Source organism: Mesocricetus auratus, unplaced genomic scaffold (assembly GCF_017639785.1).
Source record: "Mesocricetus auratus isolate SY011 unplaced genomic scaffold, BCM_Maur_2.0 Super-Scaffold_100004, whole genome shotgun sequence".
In the NCBI taxonomy this organism is placed as follows: Eukaryota; Metazoa; Chordata; class Mammalia; order Rodentia; family Cricetidae; genus Mesocricetus; species Mesocricetus auratus.
This window is the reverse complement of record NW_024429189.1, coordinates 85,634,674-85,653,873: the sequence shown is the minus strand read 5'-3', so window position 1 is coordinate 85,653,873 and position 19,200 is coordinate 85,634,674. Positions and strand designations below refer to the sequence as shown.

General features: G+C 44.4%; 1 protein-coding gene across 2 annotated transcripts; it reads left to right on the top strand.

Annotated features, from left to right (window-relative positions):
* Window positions 1–3,376: 3,376 nt before the first annotated feature.
* Ccdc32 (coiled-coil domain containing 32) lies at window positions 3,377–14,676 on the top strand. 2 transcript variants are annotated; one of them, XM_013117844.3, is made up of 4 exons: window positions 3,377–3,516; window positions 5,541–5,784; window positions 9,992–10,148; window positions 13,741–14,676. In XM_013117844.3, the coding sequence occupies exons 2-4, from the start codon at window positions 5,553–5,555 to the stop codon at window positions 13,877–13,879; spliced, it is 528 nt and encodes a 175-aa protein (XP_012973298.1). In that variant the 5' UTR covers window positions 3,377–3,516; window positions 5,541–5,552; the 3' UTR covers window positions 13,880–14,676. The 2 variants fall into 2 exon arrangements, with proteins under 2 accessions (XP_012973298.1, XP_012973305.1); XM_013117851.2 differs by having other exon boundaries at window positions 3,436–3,516; window positions 5,546–5,784.
* The last annotated feature ends 4,524 nt before the right edge of the window (window positions 14,677–19,200 follow it).

Genomic DNA, 19,200 nt, shown 5'->3' with positions numbered 1-19,200 from the left:
CACTCATACATGGAAGGGAGGGGGGAGGAAGGGAGGGAGAAAGGAAAGCAGGAAAAGAGAAAAGAAATTTACAATAAGGGCTGAGCACTGAAGTTGATGCCTTTCAACACAGCACTAAGGGGGCAGGTGGATCTGTTTGAGTTCAGCTTGAACTACATAGAGAGTTCCAGACAAGCCAGGGCTACACAATGATACTCTGGAAAGAGACAGACAGACAGACACACAGACAGAGAGAAACAGAAAGAGGAAAGGAAAATAATCTTACAATGATGGTAACATTTTCCCCAAAGAAATTTGTACATAAACAGGCTTTCTACATCATAGAGTTTGTGCAAAGTCAGCTTGACCTAATCGAAGCCATCTTGAGTCATAACCATGGTTGCCTCTGAGTAACTTTAGTTGGCTTTCCCCAAATGATTCCTGGTACATTGTAAGTAAATTAAATTGTATGTGGCGCTTTATAACTGGATCCCAGCACAACCAATGCCTGATGTCCTTCATTTGGGTTAGATAAAACAGGGATGTCCTACCTTGAAGTCACTTTTGCTTTTACCAGAATAAGTTCCCTTTCTTCTGACTGAAATTGCAGGTGTCCATCCCTTGCTGTTGTTGCCACACTTCCATAGCAAGTCTCATAAGCTCCATACAGTCTGGGATCTTTTCGCCTCTCTCTTCAGCCTATTGCAACCTGGAGCCCATTTTTCATTCCAGATTGTTCTGGCACAGAGCTGGGAGAATTAACAAATTAACCCAATTAAAACACAGAATAGTGCTTAGCAAAATTGTTGGCTGTAAAAACAAATCAAAATCTCATTCTCCCACTCTTCTTGACTTTTGAACAGAAATCTACACTTGAGCCTGATTGTTGCCTGATTTCTCCGGAAGGCTGGAGGAGCACTAACACAGAGCATGCCAGTATTCCCTGTACTTTATGGCTAATTCAGAGCATTCCAGCATTCCCCATACTTTATGGGCATCTGGCATCTTCCCAACACATTTAAAACTTTTAAAGCAATTGAGTTTTTGTGGTATTGGAGATCAAACCCTGGGTGTTGCACATACTGAGAAAATGTTCTACCACTAAACTATACTCCCAGAATCTCTCCCCTTCTTTTTTTTTTTTTTTTTTTTGGTTTTTACGAGACAGGGTTTCTCTGTATTGTTTCGGAGGCTATCGGTCCAGCCCGGCCTCGAACTCACAGAGATCCGCCTGCCTCTGCCTCCCGAGTGCTGGGATTAAAGGCATGCGCCACCACCGCCCAGCTTCTCCCCTTCTTTTAAGCAGAGAAACTTCTGAGATTACATAATTGCCTCCAAGAGGTAGAAGCCACAAACTGGCTATGATGGTTCCTTTTAACTGCCAACCTTACTGGATGGAGACATACCTAGGAGAGTATTCTTTACTTATCCAGCATCTTCTGAACTAACCAATCTGTGCTAGTCTAGCAGACTTCTGGGTATGTCAGTGAGGGCATTTCTGGGGGCAGGGTTGATAATGTGGTGCAGAAACAGAGGTAAAGACAGGCCTTCTCAAGATGGAATAGAAACAGAAAAAGAAGAAAGCCCTAATCATCACTGGTGGACACCAAGGTCCATCACATGAATCAGATTTGGAGACTTGAATGAATTAGTTGTGTTCTAAATTGTTAATTTGTGGTTGTAAATTTAAGAAACTGTGATTTTTCAGTTTCTTAAATTGGTTAAAGGTGCCTTCTTATCCTGGCATCCAGATATCTGTTAGACCAAATTGAAAATCAAGAATGTGTTTGGAAGCCAGGCAGTAGTGGTGCATGCCTTTAATCCCAGCACTCTCGATGCTCACACAGTCAGTCAAGAACACACAAGTGCTCATTAGCTGTCAGAACAAGAAGCTCCTGGGACGGGTGAAGACCTTTGATAGGCATTGCAACATGGTGCTGGAGAACACGAAGGAGATATGGACTGAGGTCCCCAAGAGCGACAAGGGCAAGAAGTCCAAGCCTGTCGGCAAGGACCGCTACATTTCTAAGATATTTCTGCGCGAGACTCAGTCATCGTGGTGCTGTGGAACCGCTCATCACTCATCGCAAGTAGAGAAGAGGCCTCTTCCCTTTATGAGAGCCTGCTCCCCACCCTGCCAAGGCCCGCCGAGGCCTGCCCAATGGGATGGAAACAAAAACTCTGTTTTGTTGTTGTTATATATATAAATATATATATATAAAAGAGTGCTTGCAGCTCTTCCAGAGGACCAGGTTCAATTCCCAGCATCCCCATCAGAACTCTCACAACCACTTACAACTCCAGCTCCAGAGCATCCAACACCCTCTTCTGACTTTTACAGATGGAAAATATACACATAAATAATTTTTAAAAATTGGGAACAAGGAATAACTAAAGGAACATGTTGATAACATTTCGAGGATGTGTATGATAATTTTACTTTTAGATAGGCTCTTTCCTTGTAGTTCAGGTTGAACCTGGAACTAACTATATACCTCTTGCTGGCCTTGAGCTCCACAACCTCCTGCCTCAGCTCTAGAATGCTGGGGTTACAGGTGTCCACCACCAAGCCTGGCTATTGCAGGTATGATAAAACTGTTTCTCTCTCTCTCTCTCTCTCTCTCTCTCTCTCTCTCTCTCTCTCTCTCCTTTCTCTCCCCTCCCTTCCTCCCTCTATCCATCTCCCACTCTTCCTCCCCACACTACCCTCATCCTCCATAACTCTTTGGTGGCATTGTAAATTTGTCTGTGTCTCTGGTGGAGCCTCTCCTGCACTGAGCTTTAAGGATCTTTGGGGCACATGCCCAGTCTTGTGTGTCCTGAATTCACACTCACAATACCTATAGCAGAGTAGGAGCTTGGTATTTTTCAAATAAATGAAGGAAAGTCTCAGAAGTTAGTGAATGAGACTAACTGATGTTCTGTGTCACTGACATGTTCTAACTTGGGGTAGTCAGGGGATAAAGGCAACACAAATATTCAGAGAATTGTCTGGAAGGTAAATGATACACGATTTACTCCCCCCAAGAGTCCGTATTTTTACCCAAGATTGGGAAATACACTGAAAACAGTCCAGGCAAGGACAGGTGGAAAGGGCTGAGCCTAGAGCCTCAGGGCTTTGCGAACCCCCTAGGTAAATAAGACAGGCAGGCACCTTCTTTCAGAAGGGTTTTAGAAATCAAGACCTTTGGGAACCAAGAAGTCTAGAAAACTGGTTTCCCTATCCGAATCGGGATGGCTGGGTGGAAAGCTGGAACTCTGGGACCTGCTAAGAATCAATCCTGTCTTGGAGAGGAAACTCTGGATAAGCGATTCCACCGTTCCCTGGCAACTACTAGTTCCGCCCACCGACTGCCCGCCCTCTGGGCGTCACTAACTCTACTCTACCAATCAACTCACAGGATGCCAGAAAATTAGGCATCAATTGGAGAACTCCTGGACTCCGTCATTCAGAGACTCCGCCCCTCACTGCTTCTTCCTGACTGCCAGCGACAGACCAGAGCCGGGCGTTTGGAGGCTGCCCGGCAGGTGATTGCGGTAGGTGAAGGGCCACGGTGTCCGGTGTTTAGCATCTCCTATGGCCTGACCCCGGAACACAACTGAAGTTATTAGGACCCGGATCTTCAAGGGCAGTCAGTTCTTGAGGCCGTGGGTGACTGAGGCCTGGGATCTGGACACACGGTTTCCTCCGCTGTTTTGGACGTTCCGGGGTCAGGGAGAGGCGGGCTCCCTGGTGAAAGCAGACTTGGGGTTTGGGTGTGTTCAGAGGACCTCGATGGAGAGTCTAAGGACTCCGTGACGTATCTGTTCCTCTTACTTTGGGCCCTCGCGCTGTCTAGAGTGTCTGCTGGAATTTTTCAGACTTTGCCCTCGTCAGCTTTCCTGATCTTTAAAAGCCCTCTTACAAGAAGCTGTGGACCTAGTCTATAAATCTAGATGGTTATGGAAATCCCTAGGCTGTGCACATAGCCCTTCTCATCGATCTCAGCGTGGGCGGCTCAGTGTATTTCCGGAGCAGGCAGAGTGGTGCTGGGTAAAAATAAGGATTTGGGGAGCAAAGCATCAAATACCAGCGATGCAGCTTTGAGCAAACTACTCGTTTGATCTTGTTATTTCGTCTTCCCGCTTCTTCCTCGCCTTTTTCCTGCGCCTCTTCCTTCTTCCTCACCAGTTCCTGGAGTTGACAATCTTTCGACCCCAGACTTCCGAGTGCGGGCGTCACAGATGTGCCCTGCCACACCTAACTGTGTCTGTAAAACGATGAAAGTGCCTCTCTTTCACTGTTTGTATTCAGTGCTAATTATCTGGGAGATTACACATTGCATACATTTGTTGAATTATCACACTTACCCACATAAATATGGGCAGCTAACATAGTAACCCCAAAAAGTGGTCAAAAGTATGGATAGGAAGCCGGGCGTTGGTGGCGCACGCCTTTAATCCCAGCAGAGGCAGGCGGAGTTCCAGGACAGCCTCCAAAACAATACAGAGAAACCCTGTCTCGAAAAACCAAAAAAAAAAAAAAAAAGTATGGATAGGGATGCTGAGGAACTTGAAGTGTATAGCCCAGCTGCTACTGTAGTGAGTGAATGCCCTTGCATTAGGATAGGACTCTTTGACAGGCACTTTTCACCAAGCAACGGTTTTGCTGTTTTCTTATGTAAGACTGTCTGTTTGTGCCCTGCTGAAGACAGGCTTTAACTGACTGATGACAGAACAGCTGCATGTTGGAGATCTGTAGGGAATAGTGTAGCTAGCTACTTGTGCACAGTGGAAACATCACAGACATTCTTGTGTTTATTGATTATATAACATGCAGGGCTGGGCTATAGCTTCTCACACTCCTTTATGGGTTCTCACCCTGCAGGTGTAGGCCCTCTGGAGGCAGCAGAATCTTCTGCCCAGCCAGCTATAAAACCCTGGGCTCCTTTAATGCACTTCTCAGTCTCCTTCACAGATTTGGTGTGTGTGTGTGTGTGTGTGTGTGTGTGTGTGTGTGTGTGTGTGTGTGTGTGTGTGTGTGTGAATTATCTTGACACAGAGTCTCACAATGAAGCCCTGACCTGGAACTTGCTATGTAGGCCAGCGTAGCCTCAGATTCATAGATATCTATCTGCCTCTGCCTCGGGAATGATGGGATTAAAGGTGTGCACCACCACACCTGGCTATACTGTATTATTATTTTATTTTATATGTGTTTCTCCTGCATGTATGTATGTGTACCACATACATGCATGGTGCCCGCAGAGCCAGAAGAGGGCATTGGATCCCCTGGAACTGGGTTAAAGATGGTTGTGAGCTGCCATGTGGAGGCTGAAGACCAAACTCTAGACCGCTACAAGAACAGCCAGTGCTCTTAATGTCTGAGCCATCTGTCTTCTTTCTTTCTTTCATTTATTTAGAGACAAAGTCTCACTGCGTATTCCTGGCTGTCCTGGAACTCATGGAGATCTGCCTGCCTCTGCCTCCTCCCAAGTTCTGGGTCTAAAGGCAGTCGCCACCACACCCAGTATTATACTGTATTTGAGCTAATCTTTACTCACTGAGCTTCTCTTTTTCAGCTCAGAGTCCAAATGAAAATGTTTGAAAGCCTTGACTCTTCAGCTACAAAATCTGGCCGGGATCTCTGGGCTGAAATCTGTTCTTGTCTGCCTAGTCCTGCCCAAGAAGATGTTGCCAGCAATGCTTTCTCAGACTCTTTTACGGATTCACATCCTGCAGGTGAAGGCCACGTGGAGCCGGTCCAGCCAGCTGTAAAGCCCTGGGCTCCCTTGCAAGATTCAGAAGTGTATTTAGCATCTCTAGGTAAGTTCTCCATCTCTCTGTCTGTCTGTCTCTTTTCCTCCCTTCTCTGTCTTCTGCCCTCACCCCAGCGTGTTTTTTAGGGAGGCAAGTTCTGCTATATTGTCTTTAGTTTTCATATATATATAATATATGTATGATATATATATATATATTCCTTGCTATTGTTCTTTTGTTTCAGTTACAAGCAGAGTAGATGGAACAGGAAACCATGCTTTGGTAACAGGTAGATGAAAACAGAACCATGAGACTCAACAAATCCATGTGGAGTTTATTAAAGGGAAAGGGAAGAAGAAAAGGAGGAAGGGGGAGAGAGGGAAAGAGAGAGAGGAGAGAGCGAATATGTGGAGTTGTTGGCTTAAAAGGGGAAGTTTGGACATGCGTACTGAGTCCTTACTCAGCCCCATAACGCGTGACAAAGCCATGATGTGGTCACACAACACAGGGCCCTTTGAGCTGCCTAAGTATCTGCCTGAATGCTAATATTCATGTCCCACACATTGTCAGGGGCAGGGGCAGCATAATGCCAGGTTCCAACACTTGCCACATGTGGGCCAGATGTAATTCTAGAAGATGTCTCAAGTTATTTGCTGGAAAGGAGTCCCACACCCCACCCCTTTTCTTTTTTGTCTTTGTTTGTTTTTTGAGACAGGGTCTCTCTATGTAACAGCCCTAGCTGTTCTGGAACTTGCTTTGTAGATCAGGATGGCCTTGAACTCACAGAGATACACTTGCTTCTGCCTATCTGAGTGCTGGAATTAAATTCATACACCACCATACCTGGAGCCTTTTTTTTCTAAAAGACAAAAATTAGTTAAATGTTAGATATTCATCACTCCTTTTACTTCCTTCAAGAAAAATGAAAATCCCTTAGTTACTAACCTATATCACCTACAGGGTGTTTTTGTGTGTTTGTTTGTTTTGTTTTGTTTTACAGGTGAGTTCTTGCTGGTAATTTAAAGGACCACGAGGTATTTATTGCTTTGATTAGTAGCATGTAATGTTTCATTTCATCTATACAATGTGTACTGTTTAAATCAGGATAAATACATTTCCCTAAATGTTTTTCATTATGGTAAAATCCATGTGTCCCAAAACCAAATCTAGTAATTACTATTTGAAGAAGTCCAATACTAATATATTTATGATTTTTACAGTGGGGGTAGTCAAATCTAAGCCCTCTGTTAGGCAACCAGTCTGCTGCTGAACACAGGAAGGAGGACACCCATATAGAAGGACACAAAGAAGAGACAGCTTAGGTGATTGCTAACAAATATCTTGGGAGAACAAAGGGAGTTTCATTAATGATGACTAGAGGAAAAGTTACAAGAAAAATGCAGGTGGAAGGAAGGAAGACATGATGTGGGCTCCATGTGAGATTTGTAAGGGAGCCAGCTGAGAAGAGTAGTGCCTGCTGTCATGGCCAAGGGATGGACGAGTTCTGTTTGTAGCAGACAGAACATCTGCCCCACAGTGATAAGAGGCAACAGCCTGGGAAAGAACCAGACCCTTTGGCTGGTAGGTAGCAGGTGACCAGGGCTTATAAGAAACACTCTTGGATCTGGGTGGTAGTGGCCCATGCCTTCTATCCCATCCCAGCTCTCAGGAGGCAGAGGCAGGAGGATCTCTGAACTTGAGGTCAATATGGTCTACAAGTTCCAGAATAGCCAGGACTACACAGAGAAACCCTGTTTTGAAAAACAAAAACCAAACCAGAAAGAAAAAAAAAGAAACACTCTTGGAGATGATGATGATGTTGATTGGTGAATATTGGTTGGAAAGTTAAAACTCTACTGGCCTTTTCTAAAATCTGCTAAGAAACTAATTGGTAACCACAAATTTTCTTAAGGAAGCTGAGAGCCTTTTTGCAGCCCAGGAAAGGTTTAGGTGATAATGGTAAGCTGGTTTGGAGTGTGCCACATGCCTGTTAAACCACACCTGCTTGGGAGCCTAGCACATGCAAGCCCATTCTAGCCTCAAAGAGTACTTGACAACTAAGGCCAGACAATTTGAAGATTGTTTTCATTGCCAAATAAACTTGTGTCAAAAAGAATCCACTGAGAAGAGCGACAATAAAAAAATTCAGCTAAATAAATGTTAGATGCGCCGGGCGTTGGTGGCGCACGCCTTTAATCCCAGCACTCGGGAGGCAGAGGCAGGCGTATCTCTGTGAGTTCGAGGCCAGGCTGGTCTACAGAGTGAGTTCCAGGACAGCCTCCAAAACAATACAGAGAAACCCTGTCTTGAAAAACCAAAAAAAAAAAAATGTTAGATGCACATTATCCTTTTTATATACTTAAGGGAAAAGAAACCTTAAACATTAATGTTTATCAACTTCAGGTGTTTTACATGGGCGAGCTCTTGCTGGTGTCTGACAGAAATACAAGGTGTTTATTGTTTTGGTCAGTGGCTGTTAGCTGTTGTAACATTTTTAGAAATGGAAACAAGACTGCACATTATAAAAATTTCCATTGGTCCCAAAATCAATATCCATCATCCAACAATTGCTTGTTGTTTTGAGTATTCCTTTCCTGGGGAGACAATGTCTACCCCTCCCTTATGGGGTCCCAATGACAAGACTAAGTCCTGTAACACCGAAGTTTACCCTGGGGAATCAAATGGTTTGCTGTGCTTGTTTACAGGGCATAGGTGAGGAGACACTTACAGGAGCATAGGTGACCCCAAAGCAGCTAAACTTGAAAGATATCACCCAATATGGATGATGACTTCCCCCAATAGCTGCATAGATGGAGTCCCCTCAGTCAGCATCTCCCAGCCCATATAGTGCAGCACCTCTTGAGGGTACCCACATGCAAGTAGGGCCGAATGGCTGGGGACAGGAAGGTGGAGCCAGAGTCTCAGGTGGAAGTCCAACAACCACCTTCTTCTAAGGCAGTGGTTCTCAACCTGAGTCCAGACCCCTTGGGCAAGTCTCTGTATTTATTTTGGATGCAAGCCTCCAAAAATATCTACATTATAATACATAACAGTAGCAAAATTACAGTTATGAAGTAGCAACAAAAGTAGTTTTATGGTTGGGGGTCACCACAACATAAGGAACTGTTTTAAAGGGTGTCAGCATTGGGAAGACTGAGAACCACTGGTCTAAAGAAACATCAGCAGTGGGCAGGCTGCTAGTGATGATCTCCAATTTGAAGATGGCTTTGCTGTGACATCTGTGCAGACTCACACACTGCTGCACAATCAGGATATTGTCTGAGAAATGTGATGTTAGGGGCTTTCATCAGTGAACCTGATAGAGTGTACTTACCCAAAGTAAGAGTTGTGTGACATCACTTTTACCTTAAGAAATCACCGTGACATATGTGACTTGTCCTTGAATAGAACTAATTTACATTGTATGTAACTGAAATATACAGTTGAAGACTAAGTTAAGGCAGAAAGTAATGGTGATGTCATTTCTTGTGTGCTTCAAAAGAGGTCTCCTCGACAATTAAAATGCAAAGAAGAGTAATTAAAGATCTGTCATCAGGAAGCCCTGTGAACCACTCTCAAAGGGATTACAAGATATTTGTTTTTATTAGGCTCCAACATCCAGGCCACAAATTGAGAAACTTTTTAAAATGTTGGAAGACATTTTTCTTTAATCAAGAATTTAATTCCACATAGAGATCCTAAAGGTCTCTTATTATTGTATTCCCATCAAGTCAGTTTTAGCATCTAATGAACCATTGGGTCTCTCATCATTTTCTCTAACTCTTTCTCATGAGGGTTGGAAACCACTTCATGTCCTTGTAACTAGAAGAAAAACCATTTACTCCTTAGAGATGTTACTTTCAAGGAGTTGAAAACAGGAGATGGAACACACATGCCAAGCTAGGGAAAACAAGCATTCCTTAGAGAGACACCTGCTGGGTTTCTGTGATTCCAAAAGAAAAAAAGCATGCCACTGATTTATTCGTGAGAGCCTATGGTTCTTCCTTTTCCAGGGTTAAACATTTACTCAAGGCAGTGCGGGATTGGAAAAGAAGCATATTCAGTCAATTTTCATTTTGCCCTTAAAAATGAGGGTTTGTTTGTTTGTTTTTCTCAGGGACTGTGGACATGCTCATCAGTAAAAGGGTTTTTGATGTTGCTTTCTGGTCTGTTTGGTTGGATATTTGAGACAAGGTCTTCTTTGCTTGGCCTATCCTTGAACTTGCTGTATAGCTGCTACAGGCTCATAACTCTTTTCTCCATTTCTCTTCAGAGAAGAAACTAAGGAGAATCAAAGGTTTAAATGAGGAAGTAACTTCCAAGGACATGCTTCGAACCCTGGCTCAAGCTAAGAAGGAATGCTGGGATCGGTTCCTCCAAGAGAAGTTAGCGTCGGAGTTTTTTGTGGATGGACTTGATTCTGATGAGAGGTAATTGACAGCTGGTTTCACTGAGCATACTTTCATTCACTAAAGAACTCAAGGACAAGCTGGGAGTTGGTGGTGCACGCCTTTAATCCCAGCACTCGGGCTGCAGAGGCAGGCAGATCTCTGTGAGTTCGAGGCCAGCCTGGTCTACAGAGCTAGTTCCAGGACAGCCTCCAAAACAATACAGAGAAACCCTGTCTCGAAAAACCAAAAAAAAAAAAAAAAAAAAAAAAAAAAAAAGAACTCAAGGACAGGGCTGGAGAGATGGCTCAGGGGTTAAGAGCAGTGGCTGCTCTTCCAGAGGTCCTGAGTTCAATTCCAGCAACCAATGGTGGCTCACAACCATCTGTAAAGAGATCTGGTGCCCTCTTCTGGCCTGCAGGCATACATGCAGGCCAATTACTGTGTACATAATAAATAAATTAATTAAAAAAAAGAAGAACCCAGGGACAGTGATATCACAGTACTGTTATCAGTATCAGCGCTTGGAAGGTTGTCTTGCCCTTAGAGCAGCAGGATGACAAATACCCTCAGCTACATCTCAGCCACAGATTTAGTATGAGGATGAACCACCCTCTTCATTTCGAAGGATATGGTGCACTGGAGAAGGAAGTGATGAAGCAGTAGCTGGAACCATGTTTTCTTATCTCCTGTCATTGCCATAGAGCTTCTGTCATGACCCAAGTGGTGGTGCACTGCTGTAATCCCAGCACTCAGGAGGCAGAGGCAGGCAAATCTCTGAGTTCAAGGCCAGCCTGGTCTACATAGTGAGTTCCATGACAGCCAGGATTACACAGAAAAACTCTGTCTTGGAAAAAAAAGTGTGTGAATCAAACAAATGTATTTTTAAGCATCTTTTATGTGATGACACTGCTTGGTGCTTAGAGTATGGTGTATTGGTTACTTTCCTGTTGCTGTGATAAGACTTCATGAGCAAGGCAACTTGTAGAAGGAAGAGTTTATTTGGGGCTTCAGTTCCAGAGGGAGAAGAGTCCATCACGGTGGAGAAGCATGGCAGCAGGTGGGCGTGGTAACTGGAGATGGAAGCAGAAAGCTGAGGGTTTACATCGTGAGCCACAAACAGGAAGCAGAGAGAGTAAACTTGGGATGATGGGAGGCTTTGAAACCCCAAAGCTCTCCCTCAGAGGTGCATATCTTCAAGTAAGATCACACCTCCTAATCCTCTCCAGACAGCATCACCAAGCTCTCCCTTAGTGGTGCATATCTTCAAGCAAGATCACACCTCCTAATCCTCTCGAGACAGCATCTCCAACTGGAGACCAAGTATTCAAATGCCTAAGTATACGAGAGACGTCACTCAAACCATTCACTCCCTGCCCATAGGCGCATGACTATATCATAATGCAAAATGCATTTAGTCCAACTTTGAAAGGGCTACAATCTCAACACTGCTTTAAAGACCAAAGTCTCTGAAACCCAAGGCAGTCTCTTAACTGTAGCCCTCTTTAAAAATCACTGACCTACTCCAGGTTCAGTGGGAGACCCTGTCTCAAAGGAATAAGGTGGAGACTGATGGATCAAGACACTGGGTGTCTTCTTTTCACACCTCTGGATGTATACCCAAGGGCCTTGCTGCACACACATATACCACACATGTGCATCGCGCGCACACACACACACACACACACACACAATTTTAAAAATTGGTGGGAGGAATAGTTAATTTTTTAAGTAAGGTCCTTAGGGAAATATGACTTTAGCTCACAACACACAATCCCATTGTGTCATGTGAAGATGCTACTGGTGGAATCAAGGCCAATATCTGAGTAAAATGTCATAGTCATACTTCATTTAATTTACAAAGCATTTTCACTTGCATTCTCTCACATTTTGTGTTTGCATTCTATCACATTTTGAATCAGCATACCCTCAGATCCTTCAGAAATCAGTGTAGCATTTTTAAGGTCATCCCAGCTACTCTCAAAAGACTTACAAGATAATATGTTTTTTCTATCTGTAAAGACTCAATGTAAGTCTGTCTTCCAAAAAACCTCCCTCTATTCCAACTCTAAGAAGATGAAAGTTTGGCTAGGAGTGATGGTGCATGTCTTTAATCCCAGCACTTGGGAGGCAGAGGCAAGTGGATCTCTGCATTCAAGGCCAACCTGGACTACAGAGCGAGTTCCAGAACAGCCAGGGCTACACAGAGAAGCCCAGTCTTAAAAACAAAAACAAAAACAGAAACAAACAAACAAACAAAAAACAAAAAGCACACACACACACACATAAAAAGAAGCCAAAACTTTCTCTTGCATAGTCAAGAATTCCTTTTTTCTGAAGTCAGACTGCTCTGCTCATGTAATCACACATAAAACTAAGTGAGTGTCCCCTTTTGTTTTGGCTTTCCCTTTCTATAGAAGTAATTGGACAGTTACATGAAAAGGGTGGTAGAGAAGGGTAAATGCTCTTCCCTGATTCCCTGAGTCAACCTCCTGCTTATTCTGACCTCTAGGCTCTGTTCCTCTGACATCTGTGCGAATGCTTCTGTCATTTGGCAGAACGAAATGGGAAACAGTAGTTATGCTTTTGTTTTCAAACTTAAAATTTGCATTTTAAACAGGCAATTTTGCATTCTCTCACATGAGGTAAGAGATTCCTCATGTGAGAGATGCTACTGTTTAACACATAATCCTATGGCTTTATGCTTTTAGTTTGTTTCTTTGGTTAGTTGGTTAGCAATGTGGTCTCTTTCTGTGGTCCAGGCTGGTCTTGAACTTGTGATAGTCCTGCCTCAGCCTCCTGAGTGCTGAGAACTGTGGGTGTGAACTACCAATACTTAGCTGCTGCATGTCATTAAAGAGCATAGCATGGAGTTCATATTATATCCTGTCATTTATATGTTACTGTGAATGTGTAATAACTGTTGGTATAGGATTCTGGGTGCTTGAGGGAGGTGAAAGGGAGCCAGGAACCTGACAACTGACCAGCCCCCCCTCTCTCCACAGGCAAATGAAAAGAGCCCTTGGTGGAAACACTGGATTCTTAGATGTTTTAATCTAGTGTCTTTTTTTGGACAGGGTTTCTCTGTGTAACAGCCCTGACTGTCCTGCAACTCACTTTGTAGATTAGGCTGCCTCTGCCTCGGAGTGCTGGGATTAAAGGTGTCTTAATCCTCCCTCTCCCAAATTACGGTTCTTACAAATAAACTCTATTAGTGTAATTGAGCCCCACACTGTCTTAGGTAGAAAAGATCTGTTTTTCTGTCTCACCCATAATTTGGTATTTGTTTCCTCCCCTTGACAATTTCTCTTCTTTTCAGATTTGAGGGGAAAGAAGATAAAACTGAGGCACAAGCTCTTTAGCTCTTCTCCACAAGCCTTTGGAGGTCCTGCTTTGAAGGGGCTTTGGCGCTGCTTAGAGCCAAAGCGCCCACTAGGGGGTAAAGGACGCTGTTGAGCGGCCAGGGCGCGCAGCTGTCAGAGCAGTAGCGATGTCTGTTGTCCCCGCACCTTAGCAGGGAGAAGCGGGGGTGGGAAGCAACTGGTGGTGGGCGGGAAGGCAGTATTTGAGTAACTGAGCTAATCGTTAAGTAATTATCGGCCAAGTCTGACCTAGCCGTTCTGCTCTTTTGCAGCACGCTGGAACATTTCAAAAGGTGGCTTCAGCCAGATAAAGTTGCCATCAGCACCGAGGAGGTGCAGTGTCTCATCCCTCCAGAGTCGCAGGCTGAGAAGACAGAGGCAGGGGACAAGCCAGCGGCAGGAGAACAATAAATTACACACACACACACACACACATAAGCCAAGCAGCTGTCTGGGGCCCGGGGGAACGATGGAGAGCTTGACGGCACAGCAGCAAAGAGAAATCCAGGGAGAGAAAATGCCCAGACTTCCTATCCACAGAGCAGACAGCTGCTGGCCCCCAGGGCTTGCTTGGAGCTGGCTTGTGTGATTGGTTGAAGTGACTGACCCCATGAGTGCTGGATCACAAGCTTCACTGAGCTCTGTTGCTGCAGGTTAGAGGTTTGCAAGGATCCAGCAAAGAGCAGGGTGTGAAAGTGCTCGGAGACGCTGGAGCTCTGGTACATAACCGTAAACGAGCCATATTTTTTTTCTCACTTCCGGGTCTTCATGTGTATGTCTCACGCATTCCATAGCTAAGTAGTCAGGAGCAGGTGTAGCCAAGGAGAGTGAGGTCAGCCTCCTGGAGTCCAAGCCCTTGTGAGGCTTCTCACATACTCATCATAAACAGAAGGCCTCAAGGGAAACGGGCTTTTCCTTTTGATTTGTTCCTTGTGTCAAAACTGGGAAAAAAAAGAAGTGTGAAAACATGGGCGTTTGTATCTGTGTAGATATATTTTCTATTTCATGGCTTTTCCCCCAGCTTCTTTTTGTATCAAGTTCCAAATTAGACTTGTAAATATGGTTTAGTGTTTGACACAACTCTGGATTAGTTCCAAACTTGCTCCCTGTGGCAACTTTCCTGACTAAACGTGCATTTACTCTTTGTTTATTGTGTTGTTATTCGTGTGAAGTTTGAGTTGTCCATATAAAACTCTCATTGGAACAACGGTGTCGTGTGGATGGTATTGTTGCCTGGGAAGGAGGGAAGTAAGGACAGAGGTATGCTATGGCAGGGGGCTAACAGCCTGTGCCATCATCTCGTTTTGTGTGCTTGCTAAGATGTACTTATTTGGTCAAGCATGGTGGCACAGCTTCAATCTCAGGACTCAGGAAGGTAGAGGCAGGATTAACTCAATCTATGAGTGTGAGGCCAGCCTGCCTATATAACAAGTTCCAGGACATCCAGGGCTGCATACAGAGGCCCTGTCTCAAAAAAGAAAATGAAAGGATTGTGTTATTTATTTTATTTATGCATATGTGTGTTTGCTTGTGTGAGTTTATATACATCACGTGTACATAAGAGCCCATGTACATAAGAGCTACCAGAAGATGTCAGATCCTTTGCAATTAAAGTTACAAGTGGTTGTGAGCTGCCATGTGGATGCTGGCAACTGGACCCAGGTCCTCTGCAAGAGAATAAATGCTCTTAACTGCTGTCCATATCTCTTTTTTCTCTCTCTCTCTCTTTTTTTTTCTAGACAGGCTTTCTCTGTGTTAATAGTCCTGGCTGTCCCAGAACTCACTTTGTGTTTTTGTGCTTATAATACATGCCTCCGACAGTCTGACCTGAAATGTTCTATGGTAAGGTTCTGGGGCTGTGGCTCCTGGGTGACAGTGAATCATAATATCCATAATGATGAGCAGTGTGGCTAAAATCCTCAAAGGACACTTGCTCTTTTGCTGTTTGTTTTTGTTTTTTGTGGGGTTTTTTTGTTTGTTGGTTTGTTTTGAGACAGGGTTTCTCTGTGTAACAGTGCTAGCTGTCCTGGAACTCTCTTGGTAGACCAGGCTGGCCTCTGCCAAGATCCACCTGCCTCTGCCTCTTGAGTGCTAGCTAGGATTAAAGGTCTGTGCCACCACCATCAGGCCACTCTTACTCGTTTTTTGTTTTTACGAGACAGGGTTTCTCTGTATTGTTTTGGAGGCTTTTGGTCCAGCCCGACCTCGAACTCACAGAGATCCGCCTGCCTCTGCCTCCCGAGTGCTGGGATTAAAGCCACCACCGCCCGGCCTCTTACTCATTTTTAAGTCAAGTATTTGCCTTATTGAGAAGGATATATGCCAAACAGGCAATACCATATACTTAATGACAGATACTTTATAATTTCCAGACACACCCTGCTCACCTCTTTTTGTCATTGACTATCAGGGTTAGCTTTAGTCCTACTGCTATCAGTCAGTAAGATATATCTGACATAAAAGGTGGCCTTTGGTGGCACCCTGGGGAAGTCTGAACAATGATGGAATCTGGCACTTAACCGAGCTGTCGAGATGCCACCTCTGTCCATGTGTCAGGTGACAGACCTCACTACTCCTCCAGGGCCAGCTAATGGCTTCAACTAGATGGAGAGGATTAAAAGAAAAAGGCTAAGATTTTTCTTCATCCTGTACGATAAACGAAAATCATTCTTCCTCAAAGTGGCAAGGTCCTGAGAAACTGCCAAAGAGCAGCTGGTCCTAGGGTGGAGAGACTGTATTCTTCTATAGCAGAAAGTAGAGTTTCTGTAATCAGCACAAAATCTTAGCCTGTTCTTACCTCCACCTTCTAGTTTCTACCTCAAATATAGATATTTGGGGGCTGGAGAAATGGCTCGAATTAAGAGCACTTGCTGTTCTTGCAGAGGACCTAAGCTTAGTTCCTGGTGTCCACACCAGTCAGCTCACCATGCCTGTAACTCCAACTCCAGGGGATCAACACCTGCTTGTAGATTCTAATGGCACCTACACACACACACACACTTTGGTACAAGAAGGCTAAAGGTTGATTAAGAGGAAACCTGGCTGACAGAGGTAAGAGAGGAAGGTTCCAGATCTCCAATCATCTTGATTAATTCTGAGGCAAGTCTCCATTAAAGGGCTCCAGTAAGTTTTAGCTATGGGCTCTTAGATGTTTTAGAGGTGACATTTTGGGTAATTATTCTTTTAAAAAGGTGAAGCCCCAGCCGGGCTTTGGTGGCGCATGCCTTTAATCCCAGCACTTGGGAGGCAGAGGCAGGCGGATCTCTGTGAGTTCGAGGCCAGCCTGGTCTACAGAGTGAGTTCCAGGACAGCCTCCAAAGCCACAGAGAAACCCTGTCCCGAAAAACCAAAAAAAAAAAAAAAAAAAAAAGGTGAAGCCCCATTAAACTAAACTAAACCAAATCTCATATGAGCTCCAAAGCCAACTCTATATTCATAGAGATTTATCTAGGCTCTTGAAGTGGAACTACATTTGAAACCAAGTGTTTGGGGTGCTATCTTTGTCCTGTGGCTTGCTGTGTGGTCATGAATAAGTCAAACGACCTCTTTGTGTTCCAGTTCCCTTTCAGTAATTAGACTAACCATAGGAAAAATAAGATTGGCCTGAGATGCTGGTCTGTTTCCTTTCACCCTGAAACCCTACAGGAACTTCCTCAAATCGTTGAAATGTGTGAGTTGGGAGAGCCTTATCACCCCAACTTCCTTCCTTCCTTGTGTCCTTACTGAAACAGATCAAAAGGTAAAGCAAATTCAGTGACCGTGCTCAACCTCGAAGCCAGCAAAGGGTAATTACCCACCAGGGATAAGAGAGTAATGACCTGGTGGAGCCAGGGAAGGTTGAGTGGGAGCCAGGGAAGTAAGCTAAGTGACTGCCACTGTTTTTTCTGGCACATGCACTCATCACCCAGGCCTTGGCAAGGTCAGGTGGAATGGCACAGGCTTGCATCCAGTACCTGTTCCAGAAATAGGCTCCGGACACATTCACACAGCATAAACAAGTACCTCACCAACTGTTGCCAAGGTGTGTCCCTTCTAGGCAAGCCTGCCTAACTGGGTGATTACTGGAAGAGAAAAGATGCCCTGAGCCATTTCTTAGATACTGTGTCTCCAAGTCACATGAAACTGCTAACATTTCCTTGAGACTGTCCTATTTAGTATTGGCTCTACTTCAGTTGAAAGATTCAAGACAGGACACTGTCATCATAATCATAGTCTGTAAGAGCACTGTTTACTTGAGCCTTGCAGTGGACTATTTAAGGCAGAGGTTTATTCATCTAACCAAGGTGTGCTGTGCCTCTGCTATGCTCCAGGCACTGGATGTGGTAGAAATAATAAGACCTCAACAGAAGGAAGTGTTAGTATAGGGCACTTTGGGAACATCTGCCAGGGAGAGAGGAGAGCCCTAGGCCAGCCGGTGGGAGGGGAGAGAGAGGCCACTTAGGGAAGCTGGTCCAGAAGAACCAGTAGAAGCAGAGAGAAATAAAGGGTCAAGAGTACGGGGGCCTAAGTGTGTACAAAGACCTAAGGCAAAAGGGTGTTTGAAGGATCTTGAGAAAGTTGTTCAGTGGGGCTGAAGCGTAGAGGACAGAGAAAAACACACTAACAAGGACTGTTAAGCAAGGCCACCGTGAAGGCCTCATAACCATAGTAAGGCACTAATGGCCATTGAAAGAGGCCAGTGACAAGATCATATCTGCATCTAGAAAGATGGCTCTGGACATGACCTGGTTAAGTTGATAGGAAATGTACACATTTCACTTTTGGCGGTGATAAATTTATCTGCATGAGATGAAACAAGTACAGGGCTTGTGTTTTGTCTTGTTTTCTAACTTGATTTATTTTAAATTCTTTCCCTCTGTTACAGGACAAGTAGAATTATGCCTGGCAAGTTGTATTTTCCCATGATGGCCAGTTCAGTATTTCACAGCTCACACATTGACACTACAGGGCGATGTGTACACTCCTCCACTGAGATGTCAGGCCCACATTCCCTCCCTTTGAACTTGGTAGATCTTTATGTCGCTGCCTTGGTAATGGAGTGCGGCACAGGAATGTAAGCCTGAGGCTATTACTGAAGCCCTCCATCTGCTTCTCCCTCCCTCCCTCCCTCCCTCCCTCCCTCCCTCCCTCCCTCCCTCCCTGTAGCCCTCTTCACCCACTCCCCCACCTTCATTCAAGTTATTTTCATTCCTGGTCTTTAATCAGGCCTACTCAGCACTAAGTGCAATTAAGACAAGTGGGCTCTGCCAAACCCTGAAAAATGTATGGGCAATCCAAATGTACACCTTAAATCACTAAGTTTGGGTTAGATTTGTTACTCAGTCATAGTCCGTGGATGACCATGATTTAGACTTCAGATATCATATAGTTAATTTCAGCTACTCTGTCCTAGTTTCTGATGATTACAAAGTTTTAGTACACTGGCTACAGTATGGATAGAGGAGGAAGTCTATTTTGAAACAGTTACATTTGTGTTAAAAAGACATGGTAATGGCTTGAGGACTTTTTTGTTTTGTTTTGGTTTTTTTTTTTTTTGTTTTTACGAGACAGGGTTTCTCTGTATTGTTTTTGAGGCTATCGGTCCAGCCCAGCCTCGAACTCACAAAGATCCGCCTGCCTCTGCCTCCAGAGTGCTGGGATTAAAGGCGTCTTGAGGACTTTTATTTCCACTTAAGATGTGAAATGGTGGAAGGGAAATGTCTTCTGTAGCCTAAGGAAGAGAAATAGTCAGA